General features: G+C 44.6%; 2 protein-coding genes across 2 annotated transcripts; both read right to left on the reverse strand.

Moving 5' to 3' along the window:
- Window positions 1-193: 193 nt before the first annotated feature.
- Window positions 194-8,235, reverse strand: gprin1 (G protein regulated inducer of neurite outgrowth 1). The gene is made up of 2 exons (XM_030114057.1): window positions 8,231-8,235; window positions 194-583 (listed from the first exon to the last, which is right to left on the reverse strand). Exon 2 carries the CDS (start codon window positions 503-505, stop codon window positions 194-196), a length of 312 nt encoding a protein of 103 aa, XP_029969917.1. The 5' UTR covers window positions 506-583; window positions 8,231-8,235.
- sncb (synuclein, beta) lies at window positions 6,000-17,796 on the reverse strand. Its single transcript, XM_030100978.1, has 6 exons — window positions 17,627-17,796; window positions 16,514-16,647; window positions 13,695-13,724; window positions 13,249-13,334; window positions 8,285-8,371; window positions 6,000-6,833 (listed from the first exon to the last, which is right to left on the reverse strand). Exons 2-6 carry the CDS (start codon window positions 16,632-16,634, stop codon window positions 6,804-6,806), a joined length of 354 nt encoding a protein of 117 aa, XP_029956838.1. The 5' UTR covers window positions 16,635-16,647; window positions 17,627-17,796; the 3' UTR covers window positions 6,000-6,803.
- Window positions 17,797-18,115: the final 319 nt, after the last annotated feature.

An 18,115-nucleotide genomic window follows, 5' to 3' on the forward strand; every position in this document is an offset into this window, starting at 1 on the left:
GTATGGCTGTTTATCAGTGATTAACACTTTGAGTATTAAAGACTTTTTGTGCTTTCTTGTCTTGTGTGAGGAGATTTATTCCTCACATTGTCAACACAATGTCGTGCCTCAAGGAACGAGTGAACATTGTCGTCCATCGAGGACGGCGGGCGACACCCCAGCACAGATTCCCCTGCAGCCGGCTCCTCTCCGCTCACTCGGTGGTGTGAGCTCTGGAGCAGCAGTGTGGCTGCTGCATGTTCTCCATCAGCTGCCGGAAGGGGTTTCTCCTGCGCCGGCCCACCTTCCCCTCCTTCTCTGCCCTCTTCCCCGCCCGGCCCTTACCCGAGCCGGCCCCCCTCGGGGTGGGCTCTGCGGCGAGGGGCGTGGCGGAGGGGTTGAGCGGGGGAGGGGGCGGCAGCGAGGCCTGCATCTTTTGCTTCTTCACCTGCTTCTCCAGGTGCTTCTGGATGGCCGAGCCCAGCACCGCCACCTCCACCACAGCCCCGTACACCTCCCACGTCATCCCTTTCTCGTCCCAGCTCACCTCCTGCACCGGCTCTTCGCACTTCTCCTCGCCTTTCTCCTGGCCGCTCGCCGTCTCCTCTTCTTCCCCTTCTCCAGCTGCCTCCAACTTCTCTTCCTCGGCGATTTTCTCCTGCTCCTCAGTGACTTCATCTCTCTTCTCCTCGTCCTGCTCCTCTGCTTCTTCTTCTTCTTCCTCTTCCTCCACTATTTTCTCCTCTATGCTTTTCTCCTTCCGGACTTCGGGGAAAGTCATGGTGGTGGGAGTTCTTGGGGTCATGGGCGCCGTGGCCACAGAACGAAACTCCACCCGCTGGCCCACCTGCATCTCGGCGTCTTTCGTCTCTGTGCCCACAGACGTGCATTTTCCCAGAGAGCTGGGGAAGCAGAAGGCCTGGTCTCCCTCAGGGGGGGTCATGGGGCTGGTGGCTGCAGACTGGCACTGCACCACCTCCAGGCTCACCTGTGTGCGGATGTTGTGGCAGCCGAAGGGGGCTGGTGATTCGGGAACGAGGGGTTTCGTTACCTCTGACTGCTCTTCACTTTTGTTTTCTTTCGTCTCTGAATCATCGGCGTCTCCGCATGTTGTTGATTGTTGATCTTCAGGATCAGAGGACTCTTCAGTTTTATTTTCCTGATGACTTGTGCTTGACGTGTCCTGTTCGCCATCGTTTGTTTCTGTGGAGATCGTTTCCTTGCCGTCCTGTTTCTTTCCATCAGTGCAGATTTGTCCTTCTTCCTCACTTTCATCCAGTTTTGCCATGTCTGGCTCCTTGAAGTACAAAGATGATTCTTCCTTATCCTCCTCTCCCTCCTCATCGTTGACATAGTGTGTCACCAAGATGGTTATGTCTTGATCCATGCTTCCCATCCGTGGCTGCTTGCACTGTTGATTATTATCCCCCACAGTTCCCTGTGAACCTGTTAATCCAGAAGCTGTACTGTTGGTTGTGTCTGGAGAAACATTCGAGCTGCAGACTTCACTGAGCTCCTTTGATGTGCTAAATTTCAAATCTCCAGTTATTTCTGATTCAGCTTCTTTTTTCGTTGAAGCAGCGCTCTCCTGTTTGACGCTCTCCTGCTTCTCCTCAGTTTTTCCATCTTTCTTGTCCTTCAGAGCTGTCTCTGTCCCGATGAGCTCGGGGAAAGCCGTGGCAGTTGGGATCTTTGGGGTCATGGGCATGGGAGATGTGGCAACAGAGCAGAACTCCACTTTCTGGCCCACCTGCAGCTCCGCGTCCTTAGTGACTCCCTCCACAGTGGCGAATTTCCCAAACGAACTGGGGAAGAAGAAGGAATGCCCCCCCTCTGGAGGAGTCATGGGGCTGGTGGCCACGGAGCAGCACTGGACCACCTCCAGGCTCACTTGTGTGCGCATGTGTTGCTGCCCGACGGGGGCAGGCGAGCGCGGGTCGGAGGGGTCTGGAGTCGATGGCACAGGCACCAAGACGTTATCAGGATCGGCATTACTTTCTCTGGTATGACTCATGTTTTCATCCTTTTGGAGGTCAGCACCTTCGCCTGCGTCTCTCGGTAATTCAGCAGCACCTGTTGCATTCAAAGCTGTTATTATCTCGTCACCTCCGTCAGCCAGCATGCAGTCTTTGTCTTGTTTACTGTCTGACTGGTCGGCGTTGCCGCCATCCCCTCCTGAGAGCACTTGATCTTTGGATGTTGGGTTTTTGTCTCTCTCCTCGGTGGCGCCAGCGTTCACATGTGCGTTTGGCGGAAAGTCCCCTTGAGTTGCTGATTCATGACCTGTGTTCAGCTGATCGGTGATGTCTGAGCCTCCTGTGGACACTCCGCCGTCTGTCTTCTCACAGGGCTGGTGGTCCTCTCGGAGACCCCTCGTCTCATCCTTCAGACTCCCCATTCTGTCTCGCATTCAAGTGCAAAGAATTACCTGCAGAGCAACAACACAAGACACACCGTTTGTGCAATTTGTAATCGGAAACAAGCCAGACCAGGAACGGAGAAAAAGAAAACACATTTTGTTGTTGTGATAAAAATACTCCATCAATGTTAAGTGTCCAAATGCTCACATGTAACCAAGTTACATCACTGCTACTACTCGATGGAAATTGTTTGTGTGTCAGCTTTTAGTGTCCGGATACTGTAAACTGACAAAAGTGCTTTCACTGAGCACTGAATCACATTTGTAAAGACATAAAAGATAGTTCAAGTAGACTTTTTATAGACACTTTTTCACAGATCCTGTGTCAAATCGTTCTGCTCTAAATATACAGCAGCTTCCCATGTGCTTGTTCTGTCCTTTCGCCTCGTTTTGCATAACACTGAGAGCATGCCCTGGTATCCAGAGCACCGTTCACATCCTAACATCACCCCCAAATATGGTAGATGTTAAAACAAAAGAGAAAGAAGGAAAGAAAACAAAAGAAAAGAAAAGATTGCAAGCCAGTGACATACCTCAACAGTCCAAGTCAGAGTGAAGCTTCCTCACAACTCTCCCTCAGATTTGGGTCAAACATCACAGATCTCACCGATGATCGAAACCAGCATCTTCCCGATCATCTCTCCTCCGGCTTGATAGTGATAGCAGAGGCTACAGGTTTGTCTCTAGAAGAATCTATCTTCGGCAGTCCTCGCTCTTTAGGCTGTGGCTGTGGCAGTGTCTATTGAAACGCTTCACATTTCCAGTTTCCCTGGAAACCACGGTCGGATTCTGGCAGTGAGTGGTAATGTAACGACAAATTCTCCGTTCTCCCCTCTAATCATCAGCAAATCATAGCAATTAGCCGCAGGTTATCATCGCCGCACAAACGGATGCTGTGTGCACAAAGATACAGCAGCGAACTGGCTTTGTTGGAGGATAAAAGATAAAAGTAAAAAACAGTTTTCAGGCAACACAAGTGAAAAGTGTGAGGGTGGCAGGAGGGAGGGTGAAGCATGCAGAAGATGGATTTCTCAGATTTATAAATGATCACTGTTTTGGAGTAAGACAGCAATATGTGGATCAGTGGAGGTCACATTTGCTTGGCCACTGTCAACATCAGAAAAATTCCATGAGGTAAATGTTATTTCCTCACATTCATCACTATGAAGGCTGCAGGAAACTTGATCCTTATGAAATCATTCTTTTATGCATATTGCGCAGTTGCTTTCTGTTTTTATCATCAAATAGTAAAACCTATACGGTTCATCAAATGAAATGCTGGAGGAGAGTCAGAGGGGTCCTGTTCCCCTCCCACGTTTACCATTACCAGAGCCAATGGTTCAGAGTAATTATAAAGACCGAAAGGGAGAAGATCGACAGCCACAGCTCTGTTTAGTAAAACAGATAAACATGGGCAGATAATTAGTGCATCCCCCCCACAAAAGTAAAGCCAACTCGGTGCTTTTGGAGGAAATCTGAGAAATATTTGTAACAGTGAGTGCTCTGCTGAAATCGTACACGAAAGGCAACAGAGGGCTTCAGCTGAAGGAGCCTGGAGGAAGCAGAGCGCTGCCTCCCACACAAACAAACACTTAAAAAAAAAACCAAGTCTTTCATGCCCTCTTCCTCCCTCCAACCACTTCGCGCTGCGACACACATTTCTCCAGAGCTCTGTAACGCCGCTCGCCTCGAGTAATCGTGTGGGTCCAAGCATGTTTATATTTCTTTGGTTTATGGAAATCTCCTACTGTAGCGGTGAGACGCAGCCCTCACCAGAACACTGTGTACTGGCAGAAGTATTCTCACCATTAACTCGGAGGCCTCCACCAATCGCAGGCCGCCGCAGAGTTCTGTTGCCCGGCAACCGCATAGTGTGTGATGGAGGGAGGTGAGTGTGTGCGCTACGCCGCTGAGGACCAAGGTAGACGCCTCTGATCACACTCCCATCAGGAGCCATCGGTCTGCCAAAGGCCATCTTCTCAGCAATGTGTTGGTAATAACCACCGTGGTGATTCATTGATGAGTGCTCTCCACAGCGCAGAAAACAGGATGCATCACACACACACACAGTGTTTCCAGCGCCACACACAGTGTTGTCTCTGCTGCATGTGGCAAGATATCACATTTCATGAACCTGACAGAGAAGTTGGTATCTGTTTATTTTCCAAATAAAGACATGTTATAAATCTACAATAAGGCAAAAAGAACATTTTAAAAAGACTTCTCTGGGAATGTTAGCTGAGTAGAGATATATACAGTATTTATACTATGTATCTGTTCATATTCAAATGAAAACTAATTTCTATTTAAACATGATTCCTGGTCTTAGAACCTATGGGTGATCAGACAAGCTGGCTCCACTAAATTCATCCGTTCTTTGCAGATCATTTGGTCTCCATTTTCTGTCCAAACTCCTTGATGGTGTCCGAGGCTTTGTCCGCAGCTTTTCCTATGGCTGCCTGTGTCTGCCTGCTGGCTTCTTGAGCAGCTTCAAGTCAAAAATCAAGCAAACGAGAGAAAAAATAAATAAAATCTACAACAACATGACATTTTTCAGTCAGGGAGAAAACAAGCTGTAAACTGTTATTATTTCTTCAACAAAGAACCAAAAACTCAACCACTTCTGTGATTGTGCCAGGTGTTTGGCTCAGTTATACAGGACAGGAAGGGAAGTAATCGAACAGTTATTCCATGATCGATAAGTTTAAAAAAGCAAAAATTAAACTCAAACAAAATCTCAACAATTGACAGTTTTCAATTTCAAGATCGTATTTTTCCAACTGCAAATTCTGTAAAGAGTTGAGATGCTGGCAGCTGATGTTGGCACCTCTGTCTGCTTCACATAATACTGCAGAATGACAAGAGGATGCTTCAGAGATGAAAGCGGCTGTGCACTTCACCTGTGTTGGCCGTTTCTTTGGAGGAGTCTGCCACCTGCTGCACAGCCTCCTGAGCTGCCTGCACTGGAAACACATAACAGGGTCTCACCAAGACTGACCCCTGAGATGGAAGAACTGCTGTAGTTTTGATTTCTTTTTTTATGAATTTATGAAATACTATCAATGACATCTGAGAGAAAAAGTATGTTATTTTAAAAACAAGTGTGAGATTACCCAGATCATTTACTGGCACTGCTTGTCCCATACCTGCACTGTCTGTCACTCCCTTTGCAGCCGAGTGGCTCGAACCCTTCAGGCTCTCAAAGGACTTCTTGAACGAGGCCATGGCTCCTGCGTTTGTCCCCTCAGCCGCCACACATCCGTCTGAACCCACAGCAGCCGGGCCGGCTGTTTAATACCCGCCGTCAGAGCCCGACACCACCGAGCCGGCACTTTCCAGACGGATTAACTTGAACAAAACCCGCCCAAAGGAACCGATCAGACTGGCATCCCAAGTATGGCAGCATCCTGCCAAGGCCCAGAGCCCGCTCAGCACATTTTACTCATCCGACAGTCAAGCCTCCCAGACAAGAGTGAGCAAAAACGACAAACACAAAGAATCAGAGACGCTGGTTTAAATCAGCATGTCCAAAAAAGACAAAATTACTAAATTATCAGTACACAATAGTGAGTTTGAACATTATCGAGCAACAATAACAAATGGTTTATTTTTTGTAGTTTTTATTTACAGAGGATTTGTATGTCTGGCTTAACACATAAACCTGTTTACTGACAAGTCCTGCAATTTAAAGCACATATTGATATGACAACCATTATGATTCCAAGACATAATATATTGACTTTAACTCGTTAAAATCTTCAGTACACACAAACACACGCACACACAAACATGTATACACTGTCTGTTTCTAACAGATAGTTTACTGGAATGATTTCACAAGCAACTATAAAGATACAATGTAAAAAACTCTTACTTCAAAAACGTTCAAATTAATTTCCCAAAGAAATGCAAAAAGAAAAAAGAAAAAAGAAAAAAGAAAAAGGTAAAAACCCACAAACAGGCATTGTCGACACTTAAGAGGATATTATTGTAATCATATCTGCTTGCAGCCGGTCATATTTATTTTTTCCACTCCCAATGTCTCATTGGAAGATGATAAACATCTATTGCACATCTCTAAATACACATACACACAGGTACAAAGTCACAAGCCCTGGCTCTGGTCTCATTTCATTGGGAGGGAATCAAGGAAATGAGACTGGGAGGGCAAATCCTACATCTCAATAAATACCTACACCCAACACACTACATTAATAACATGACATTTACAATATATAATAATAAAAGATTTGTCTTGAAGGAAGAACATTTTTCAGTGGGAATGCTTGTCTAGTTTGTTGTTTTTTGCAACAGGGATATAATTGTAATCGTATCAGCATTTGTCCTTTTTGTTATTAGAAATATTATTGTGCTGCTGGTTGGATGGTGGTTCAGACTGATGCTTTTATGCTTCTGGCTCGTAGTCCTGGCTCTCCTGGGAAAAGAAAAGAAAAAAAAAACAGGCTTTAAGAGACAAGCGGGGTCAATTTAGCAGCATAGGGTTAAATTCTTTAATTAAAACTTAAGTTGTGCTTTAATCCGTTTAAGAATACATGACATGGAGCTTAGGCGGCGCTTGATAGTGCTGTACAGGAGGTAATAACGTCACTCCGGCTGAGCTCTGGATGTTTGGGCTCTCCAGCCTACAGAGGGCAGCACGAGCCTGTGCCAGCTTCAAGGACGAGTCGTGAGCACACTCACTCAGGCTTCTTGTAACCCTGCACACGCCTCCACTGCACACATGGTCATGAAAAAAACAACACGGCCTTCGACAGTCTGAAGTCATCTAATGCATTCAGCACCACGGAGAGTGACCGCGGACCAAATGGATTCCTCTACCCAGCTCCTCCCGGAGAGAGCTCGCTTCTCTCCGCAGCACACAGACTCCATATTTACAGCAATGCAGGGAGACCCTGACATTACCCACAATGCACGGAGGCACAGGACGTCATCACCACACCCATTCAGACTGAGCTCGCACGTTGCTGGAGGAGGAGAAGATGGGGGAGGGGAGAGAGATGCGGAGGAGTGGGAAAAAGAGATGGAGGAGGACGAGGATGACGCTGAGAAATTCACTTTTAATCTGGGTCTCAAGGAATGTCTCAGTTCCACTACTCCATCTGGCTAATTAAATGATCCAGATATGGAAACGCATGCAAGGATAAAAAAAAGAAAAAAAAGAAAATCCAAATTAATGCATCGAATTAGTCAGACGTTAAACAAAATTTGGCAAAATCGCAAGTGTCATCTTAATTGAGACAATTCAGGTTTTGATGAAAAAACATGAGCTATTCAGGATTTTAAATCACTGTTTTGTCAACAAAATACATATATATGCTGCTTTATATATATATTAAAAATCAGTTTTTAAAGCAATCAATTCAGCACTTTTTCTCCATCCGACAGTAAAATTCCAAAAATAACTGTGTGTCAGACTCCCATCCTTCCCCCATCAACACACACTCGGCACTCGGTGTAGGTAGGTGGTGCTGTATTCACGGTGCGCTGCATGTCTGGTGGCAGTTGGCGGGTTGAGCGCTCTGTTTCAATTCCCACGGAGGGAAAAAAAAAACCCCTCACCTCAGCCTTTGCTGTTGTGGCGGTCAGAGGAGGTGGGAAAGTGTGGAGTGCCATTCAAACGTGCAGTCATGCCAAGCTCGTGAATACTGATGAGCTTCCAGCTATCGTAAGTGAATGGCCTCATCACCCTCGCTGTGAAGTTTCTTTTCTTTTTTTTTTTTTTTAACAGGCTCTTACATAACTCTCGAAAAGAGCTTTACAACAAACCCATAGTGCAGATCATAGTGGAGTTAAAACACTATGAGCTGTGACGTTTTTTTCCTGAGCGCAGACATGCGTGCGCTTTGTGACGTGCAGTCTGATTACCTGCTGGGACTCGTCATATGTCTCCCCTTCTGGCTCAAGCATCGCCTCTCCCTGGCCCTCCATGGCCTCCTGCCCGTACTCCTCAGGCTGCAGAGAGAGAGAGCGAGATTTAAGGAAACATTGCATGCATGTATCATTCTGTTTGTGGTCTTTGACATGATATTTAACCGTGGCCATCATCTGTAAGCAATTACAACAAAACTGCCTTAAAAAACAGAATTACACATCGTCACTCCAGGCCTTCAAGGGTGAAATGAGTTGGTATGCAGGAGAAGTTATGGCATGGCGCACAGTCTGACTTGCACTATCCAGGAGAATATCCTATTTTATTCTCTAAAAACATGATTCTCACCAGATGTTCTTCATGCAAAGTGTCAAATGCTAACAGGCTAATACCCGAACGTCAAGATGTTGAACAACAGCGTGTGAGCGTTGGTACTGTGATGTGAGCATCTGTTCCAAATGCAGCTGTGCAAACAAAGCCGAGCGCAGCTACCGGTGCGGCCGTTCGAACGGCGCGAGACGTGGATGTCTCATCAATCAGACGCCGAACAATACGACTCAAATGTAAGGAGGAAAGAAACTGGGGCGAGACGAGCCTAAAGTCAATGGTAGACTCATCCGTCAGCAGTTCTCTCAGCCGTACCCAGAGTGGCGCCGAGCCCAACGCACACCGCCGCTCCCTCTCTTAATGAAAAGCTGCTTTCACGTTCTAAAAGGGATCAATATCTTCCTCAAACAGCTGTGATCATTGAGGCGTACAGCAAACATCGCTACAGCAGGAATAAATATTACATTTAAGAGGAGTATTTTACGCTGAGGATTGATGACAATTTGGTGACCTAGAAGTGGGATTTTTTTTTTCTTTAATGCGTGATTCACTTACAAATAAACTACAATGTGTTTGCGACAATGGATGAAAACCACTGCATGGTGCAACAACGATCACATGGCTCATTGATCCCTTCTTGTTTTTCCTCAGAGCGCAACAGAAGGATACTATGCAAAGGGATTAACTTCATCACACAAGTGTTGCTCATTACAGCAACTTCCTGTCAGCTCTGTCCAGCCAGGACTCCTCCGGCCAAAAGAAACCCCAGACGACAACCTGACGCCACGTCGTCACAAAACTGAGTGACACCATGTCTCAACAGTTCAGTTTCTCCTTCTTTTGCTTCACCTGCTGCTTAAGAGCCCTGAAAACAAAGCCAGTGGGTCACCACACGTTTATTTTTAAACACAGCTCTAATGAAGTCAATTAGGTCAGAAAAGAATAGACTGTAATCCAGTGTGCTGTATCAAGCGAGTGTTATTGCTGTAAGCCCAGCAACACGATTAGCGTGGCTTTAGGAGCCGCATAATGCGAGACACACCTAATCAGATCACCGGCTGAGAAAAAAAAAAAAGTGGCCATGAAGAAGAGTGTTTTTGTTATTGTAGTGAAAGGGAACGATTAAGTTGTATGTCTGATTGGTTGCAGTTTTACATTTAGTCATGCACAAGATAAACCACAGTTCAGACTCTGTAGCACAAATGAAAAACATTCATTTCTATAGTTATAGTATTCCGGTTTGTAAAACTGTCTGGTTTGAAGACTGAAACATAAATTTGAGGGGAAATTTAAGAAAAGATGCAGTTCCCAAAATGGAGTGAAAGACTTCAGTGGGGAAAACAAATGACCACAAGGGGGAGGCAAGGCTTTGCCTGCTCCAAAAACTAGATTAGTACAAGTCAAAGAAAACCACAATAAGGCACTGAGAAGCTGGGCACTGCTTTTCGAATGGTCGGGCTTTTGTGGCTCCAGCCCTCCGCATCCCTGAGACAGATGATCGTTACAGAGGACGGACTGATGATGGATGCTTCTGTATGTTTGGAGGAGTGGGTGTGTCCACCAGTGTTGCTGCATTGAAAAGTTTTCGACAAATGAGATATTGCAGAGGGGGTTTGCACCCTTTCAGGCATTTTGGCTCCAATTAAATTATTTTGGGAACCACGGCTGCGAAATGTCTGCACGCTTCAGTCAGACTGGATATACGGCTCGGTAAAGTGGAACTGGCATCAACATGTAGCTGTGCCCGTTTGATAACAGTGTCAACAGTTTAACAGTCTGTTGTCAGGGTGTTGAGATGAGAAGTTTTATCACTCAGATAGCGTCTTGGAGAAGCCTATTAGAGCAGGCTGTCAGATTTACTAGATTATCGAATCAGCGGAGAGGGTCCAGCTCTGAGGGATGAAGGCTTAGGACGGGATGAGAACCTCACTGTTCCCCTGACGGCCTGACAGAGATAGACAGAGTGTCAACACGCTGACGGTGCGGGACCGGGTCATTAAAGCCAGCACACACACGCCGGAGAAAGGCAAACAGATGTGTGTCAGTCCGATATTTAAACACAGATACACTTATGTTTGCTTGTTACATGTAAAAAAAACATCACAGAATAGAGGGAGGAATTCTGTGAAATTTTTATGTGCTTTAGAGAGGTGATGGTCCCACAGAGATACTGTGGCAACTGAATAGTTAATCAGGCAGGTCAGTGTGCGGTCAGACTGGGTCCACTTTATGGAAATGTCTGCTTTTCTTCCAGAACAACAGTGATAACGCATTTTTTTATGTTTAAAATGAATTCTTTTTAGCATATCTGTGCATACTTTCAGTCAACAAACCGACATGCTTCCTACCGGCAGACCTCAACAAGAATATTCCACTTTATTTGTGTCTCCTCCACTGAGAGAAATGTAATCTTATACAGTAAATATGCCTGTGCAGACAGCGTACGTATGAGTAAAATAGATGGCAGGCCCCCTGAGAGTAGTAACTCCGATTTGGAGTGGCATTGGGATTCATCAGATTTACCCCCGCTGAGTAAGTCTGGCTGCGCGACAGCGATGATCCTGTCCAGGCTTTAATGAACACAAATCAGAGCGTGTTGCCAAGTGTAAGCGAGCCTCGGACTTGGAACGGGAGCGTCTTTTTGATTTCCCACATGTCCTCAGGCGTGTGAGCAAACATATTTAGGCTCAATCATGAAGAAAAGGAGAAATAAAAGTGCAGGTCCATCTCAGATATGTACATCTCATTAAAAGGTTTACTGTTTTGTCAGCATATTGATTTAATGTAAGTACATCTATGCATGGATGACAGTTTTTTTGGGATAATTTTTATCCTCATTTTATTGTCTGAGGGGGAAACCCCTGTCATTTAATACTTTGATACATGAAATTTGCTGTAATATTCTCTCTCTCTCTCTCTCTCTCTATATATATATATATATATATATATATATATATATATATATATATATATATATATATTCGTGCTGTCAATTTTAATCGCGATTAATCCATTGAGGTCTGCCAATTGGGTCAAAGAAAAGAACTAGAGGATAATAGTGTTTTTTCCTGACATTGGGACTGATTTATGAGGATTAGGTTCTTCATTGCAATTAATCTCAACTTTAAAAAAGTTAATTGTTGACAGTTCTCCATAAATTAATCACGATTAATTGCGATCAATGCGATTAAAACTGACAGCACTAATACATATATATGTATGTATGGTATGTATATGTATATATATATATATATATATATACACACACACACACACACACACACACACACACACACACACACACACACACACACACACATATATATGTGTGTATATATATATATATATATATATATATATATATATATATATATATGTATATATGTGGGTGTGTGTGTATATACATATATTTTACCTGCATCAACCATGCAAAAATCGATTTCAGTTTCACTTTATGTGCATTTTGGTGACTGATTTACTTTGAATAACACCCCAAGTGACATTAAGCACAGAGAGGAATATTAAAAGGAGGATTTGGCATGTATTCAACTCCGATTACACAGGAGAGATCTGCTGGGAATGATAAAAAAAAAAAAAAAATTGTGGAGTTGGACGCAGTAGTGTCAAACATATTGGGGCGTTGCAGCAAATAAAATTTAATTTGGAAAAAAAAAATCTAGCAGCGTCTAGCAGATGATCTGCCACGCAGTCAAAATATCTTCCACAAATAAAAGCTATAGGTCGCCGGATGAGGAAACGCCTCTCGTCAGATTAGCAGCATCATTTTTGAAGCTAGAGCAGGTTTACACTTTCTTTTCAAAAGTTAAAAAACAGACACAATCAAAAACAATGCAAACATTTTCAGGTTGCGTGTTGCACGTTAATCTATTATCAAAAACTCCCTCCTGGTATTCAGTTTAATATAGGAGCTACAACCAATGTTGAGATTTCACACTACACTAAAATGGGCCAGGCTGCTCATTTATCTTTTTTGAAACTGTTGGGTGTGAGTACCTCCAACTATATGCTAGTAAAAACCACAGCTGTCAACTGCTGTTTGAGACACATTTAGTTCATGTAACCTTTCCCTCCATCCTTTCATGTGGGAAGAGGCCATGGCTTGGTGAACTGCTACCGCCTTCTGCACTGCCAAATCACATCCGCTGAGAGAGCTGAAAATAGTCTAATTAGAAATCTTCAAATGCACAGGTCAATCTTTGACACAGTTACAGATCTCATACAGAGTATTTACTGCAAGAAAAAGGAAGAACCATATAGGATGTTGTAAAGCATGTTAAGCCCAGTTGAGCGCTAAGATCCGGAGTAATAGAAGGAAAAACCCTTTGGTGTGAAGGCCCTACGTTCAATAATTAAAAGCAGTTAAATACTCATCACACAGTATATATTATAGAATGTTTCTCATTACTGAATCTGAGGTTTGCTCACAACAAACCAAGTCCCCATGAAAATCACTTCTCAGTTAATGCCCAGCTGACTTGTGTCTGTGTGTGTGTGTGTGTGTGTGTGTGTGTCTACGTGTCAGCACACCACAGCAGAGTCTTGTTCTGTCTGCTAACAGGAACAGGCTGAAGACGAGGACGTGTTGCTGACTGTAATGATGCCCGGTACATACGTTCATGTCAGATGGGAACTCGTCCTTCTTCACCAGGCCAGTGGCAGCGACGATGTTCCCCATGGCGCCAGTGGTCTTCTCAGCCACTGCAGAACACACAAACACACACACACACACGCACACACACACACACACACACACACACACACACACACACACACACACACACACACACACACACACACACACACACACACACACACACACACACACACACACACACTATCTCAACGGAATCCTCAGACAGATTAAAAGCATGTTTGTGGTCGTAGCCTATTTCCTGCTAGATTATTGTACTTAATGGCCACTCACACATGGCCCACACGTTTCACTATTGCCATAATGAATTTGCCATTTTGCGGGCAGCAGTAATGTCTTGTCTCAGTACAGAAGCTTCTTACAGGAAAAACACCCATGTCAAGATCAGCACGGGGAAAAAAACTCACCTGTGCCGACGCTGTCTTTGGCCTTGTTACCTAAGTTTGAGGGAGAAAAGGAAAAAGGTCAGCAAAGACGGATGAACAATTAAAAAAAAAACTTTCTCTCAGTGTGTGTGTGTGTGTATCTGTAGACCGTGGACACCTTCTTGAAATGCAGGCTGAGTCTCTAATTCCATCCGTTCTCAAGAAAATCTATAAAAGGCCAGTGCAGTCTGAGTCTTTGGAATTCTTTAAAGAGCAACACTTCTGATCCAGTCCTGTTCTGTTCTTATTCAAATGACCTTCCTCCTCTTCACAACGCCTCACATGACAAACTGATAGAAATGGGATCCATATGTGAGCAATACGATATTTTTGGGCTCATTATTAAGTGTTTCATGGTACTCCAGAACAACCAACAGCCACATTGTCAGTGATTTCTCAGTGCAAGATAATATTACACCTCATGGCTGATTTAAACCAGGGTGGAGGAATGGATTGGAGTGTTGGATTCATAGTAACCATGTATAAACACTACGTTGTGTTACAGTAGTAAACAGATGATCAGTGAATCAGCCTGTTCATAGTGGCTTTAAAAAGCATCTCTCGCAGCGTAGTTTTCTCGTGCCTGTCTCTCCTCGCCGTTCTCAGCTGGGTGGGTGGTCTGCAGCAGCTGTCAAAAGGTGGGCCACAGACCTATCAGATTGTTGTTACCCCTCCTCCAAGAGACGCCTTCCAGCACATCATACGCGGCTTTCTAGGGCAACACCGCGCTCAACAAGCAGCAGCGAGGAGTTGCCTCGGAAATGATTTTGCCTTCCTACTGTCACACAGGCGTGATTGGAAAACGAGCGTGCACATATCGTGCCGGCAGTCTGACATGCTGGGCAGAGTCAATGAGTGACAGAGACGCCGCACTAAACGTGTCGGGTAATGAGGTTTTATGAAAACACTGACAGGTTCTGCTGGAGAACCCGGTGCTGCACAAGCTGGAGACAGTGGAAGAACCACCAGGTTTCCTGGTGCGCTGACAACAGCCGGGCAAGTGACTCCAGAAGTTTACTGACAGCCCTGTCCTGGATCCCATAATCACACTGAGACTGTGACCAAAATCTTTACAAATACAAGCCATCGTAGCTAAAACAAGAAGAGGAAGAATAAGTGAGTTAAGGAGAAATGCTAAATGACGCCTATTTCTATCTGCTCCAACACAACGACTTCCTGCTCTTTCATTATGTAACTGTACACTGTTAATCTTTGTGTTTTTGAGTGCTGGTTAAATGAAACAAGCAAGCTGAAGATGTCAGTATGGACTCTTAGGAAGCTACCCTCAGTATTTTTAATTTTGTAGATGCATAACTTTCATCGATAAGCAAAGCGTGAGATGCAGGCTGAGAAATATTAAAGCCAAAGAAACACAACTCAAATGAATGCTTCTATAGTAAGAACAATATCATTTTGTCAAAAACTGGTGAAAGATATGATTTATTTAAATATGCTTAATTATTAATTTCTGAATTATGATTTCACACTATTAATTTATAATGCTTGATTATTGCCCAGCTACACACATATTTGAATTATGCATGACACTGGCAGTACAAGAGAAGTTGAACAGCAACAAAAGAAGAATTTGACAGACATGGAAGTCACTGTACGGACAGATTTTCCCAGTGCGCGCTGTACCTGCCGCCAGCAGCTCAACAGCTCATGTCCATTCGTCTCAATGCTACCTGTGTTTTATGACTGAAATCAAAGAAATATGGTGACATTTTCAGATTTATATCCTAGTGAGGAGGAGTAAAGCTGAAGCTTTTAGCCTGTTTATCTCCAGGGGGAGACGGAGGGCTGACACTGTTTTACAATCTGCTGCTGTCCATTACACGGACATGTGGCAGGAGCTGCTCCTACTGTCCTGCTGCCCCACCCCCACCCCTTGTTCCCATCTCCTGCCTGTGGCCCAGTCAAGTCTGCTGCTGAGAGGCCACAAGGACACTCGGATCTCTGCTCAAGCCAGCGCGGTCCCTCCAACAGCTCCTACACCTCACTGTGTAATCAACCACGTTACACTGATTTTCAGATGATGGGTAAAGTCTGTATGTGGTGAATCAGGCAGGCTTAGCAAAGACATTGATTAGCTGACAGTCTGGCTGATATGTATTCTAACTTACATCACACAATCCCGCCCTTGAACTATAATACATTTGTGAAAAAGATTGCAAAAGGAGTGTTAGTCACGTGTATAAAAAGGCTTCTTAATGGTTTTCACAAGATGAATGATTTTTAATGGAAGCTGCGGTCCATATTTATCAAAAGCATACTGCAAAACGAATTGTCCCAGTTTGATGATTTTTATATATCTGGTAAATCTTGCTGCTGTAAATGTTTTGCTTACGGTTTGCACAAATTTGGATTTGTTTCAATCACATGGCAGTCATGACCAGAGGTTAGGAAAGCAAACTTGTAAATGAAAGTTCACTGGTTTAAATTGATCCTTTTTGAAGTGATGGATGTCCACTGAACACAAGAAAGCTCACAAATTACATTATTACTCTTAAAACAAATTTAGTTCTAAAAATATGTATCTTCATGAAATGGCAAATAGATTTACCATGCATTTATCTTTAAAATCTTATATTTTTAAAAGGAAAAACTGCTGGGAAAAAGCATCCTTCTGCCTAAAGTTCCCAGGGACAGGCCCGCCTCACATAGTGAAGGCCTGTGGTGTAATTCTACTACACTCCCTGCTCATCTGCTTCTGCTAGTAACAGGAAAACTGCCAGGCACAAAGGACCCGTGCAAGATAACACATGCAAATGCAGCACGGAGATTTGTGATCGTCTTACCTACAAACATGACTCCTTCCTTGGTCTTTTCAGCCGCCACTGCAACTCCTTCCTTGGTCTTCTCTGCGGCCACCGCCATCCCTTCTTTTGCTTTAGACAAACCCTTCATAAACACATCCATCTTGGCCGAGCTACTGTGGAGAGATGGACAGACACAGTGCTGCCTGTCAGTGGCCATCACTGCTCACTTCCCTTGCCCAATACGCACAATTGCATCTAACAACTCATGATGGGATTTATTCAAAAATCTTTTCTCATGCACTTTTATGGACATCAAGAGCACACATTAGGGGAAACCAAGGCAGCACCGCCTCCCGTGGTGGATCGTGACAGCTGCGGTCCAGCCATCAGGCTGTAGTAAAAACGCTCTGCTCACTCATGCGTTCAGCCCTCCTTTTCACGTCCTCGTCAGTGCATGAAATATTCACAGGCCAAGAAAAAAAAAAAGGACATTTCAATGAAATGGTTAATTGTGGAGGCGCTCATCAATAATTGCTGGTTTGTAATGCTACTCTCGGTGGCAGGGAGATGCCAGGACTGCGCCAGGGCCTATTTAGAGGGACTGGCCAGCGAGCATCACACGAGAAGGTGGCATATATTTCAGCGGCTACGTTACGTCGCTGGGGGAAGGGAGGCACGATGTACAGTAGGATTTCTGCACCGTGCACGGTGTGAGCGTCGAATTATGGGTCTGCTCAACACGCAAAAGCCCCTCGTGAAGAAGCAGACAAAGCTACATGGTTGCAACACGGATGGATTTCTGGTATCGCACACCGATCATCATGGATGCTGCAGGTCAAGTCTGCAACATCCAGAATATGCACCGATTGCACGATGCCGACCGTTTCCCCACGTTAACACCCACCCCAGACAGACTTTGCTTTACCCGACGCACACAGAGATTCATAAATTACAAGGGGAAAAAGGGAAAAAGAAAAAAAAAAGAGTGTGAGTATTTAACAGATGCCGTTGCGAATATTGCTTGCAAGCTTAAAGTTATCGTAATGAAAGACGACGCTTCCATCCACGGTGCTCTCTCTAATGGTGGTGACCTCTATGTGCCGAAAAAGATGACAATAATGATGGAGTGCAACACGGAAAATTCGCTCTTACCTATTTACAGATAGCCTTCGATTGGTCCCCTTATGATTCGATCGCAGTCAAGTCAAACTATCGACTAAACGGGAGATATCTTCAAATGATCACTAGGTGGGCCTTCCTCGGGCTGATCTCCACCAACAGGGACGGCCCCCTTCACAGTGCGGCTGAGAACTATCACGTCCCCCCTCCCGCTCCTCCTCCCCAGCCCCTCCGCCTCCTCCTCTTCCCCCTCCCCTCTCTCCTCCATCACTGGCTCTCTCAGCTATTGATCAGCTCAAATGTCAAACATCATCTGTTTGGTTTAAGAACTTTGGTTAACCTGTGGGTCTTCTCTGCTCTGTTGCAGTAACTGTGCATGCTCATGACTGAAAATACAACATTAATGCATGTATGTGCCAAAGAATACTGAGAGCTATAGAAATTTAACCAAGCTTTCACCTGTTGAAGCACATTGTTTCCTGCTCTGCTGTCAGGGTTTTTTTTTTCTTCATTATCACATTT

This window comes from Salarias fasciatus, chromosome 2 (genome assembly GCF_902148845.1).
Source record: "Salarias fasciatus chromosome 2, fSalaFa1.1, whole genome shotgun sequence".
Lineage (NCBI taxonomy): Eukaryota > Metazoa > Chordata > Actinopteri > Blenniiformes > Blenniidae > Salarias > Salarias fasciatus.

Bases quoted from the DNA above. Each gene is read 5' to 3' on its own strand.
- gprin1 (XM_030114057.1), bottom strand. From the start codon at position 505: ATGACGTGGGAGGTGTACGGGGCTGTGGTGGAGGTGGCGGTGCTGGGC.
- sncb (XM_030100978.1), bottom strand. From the start codon at position 16,634: ATGGATGTGTTTATGAAGGGTTTGTCTAAAGCAAAAGAAGGGATGGCG. The intron at 13,725-16,513 runs GTAAGACGATCA...CCTCAAACTTAG, and splicing joins GGAAGGAGTCATGTTTGTAG to GTAACAAGGCCAAAGACAGC. The intron at 6,834-8,284 runs GTAATCAGACTG...TTCTTTTCCCAG, and splicing joins CATATGACGAGTCCCAGCAG to GAGAGCCAGGACTACGAGCC.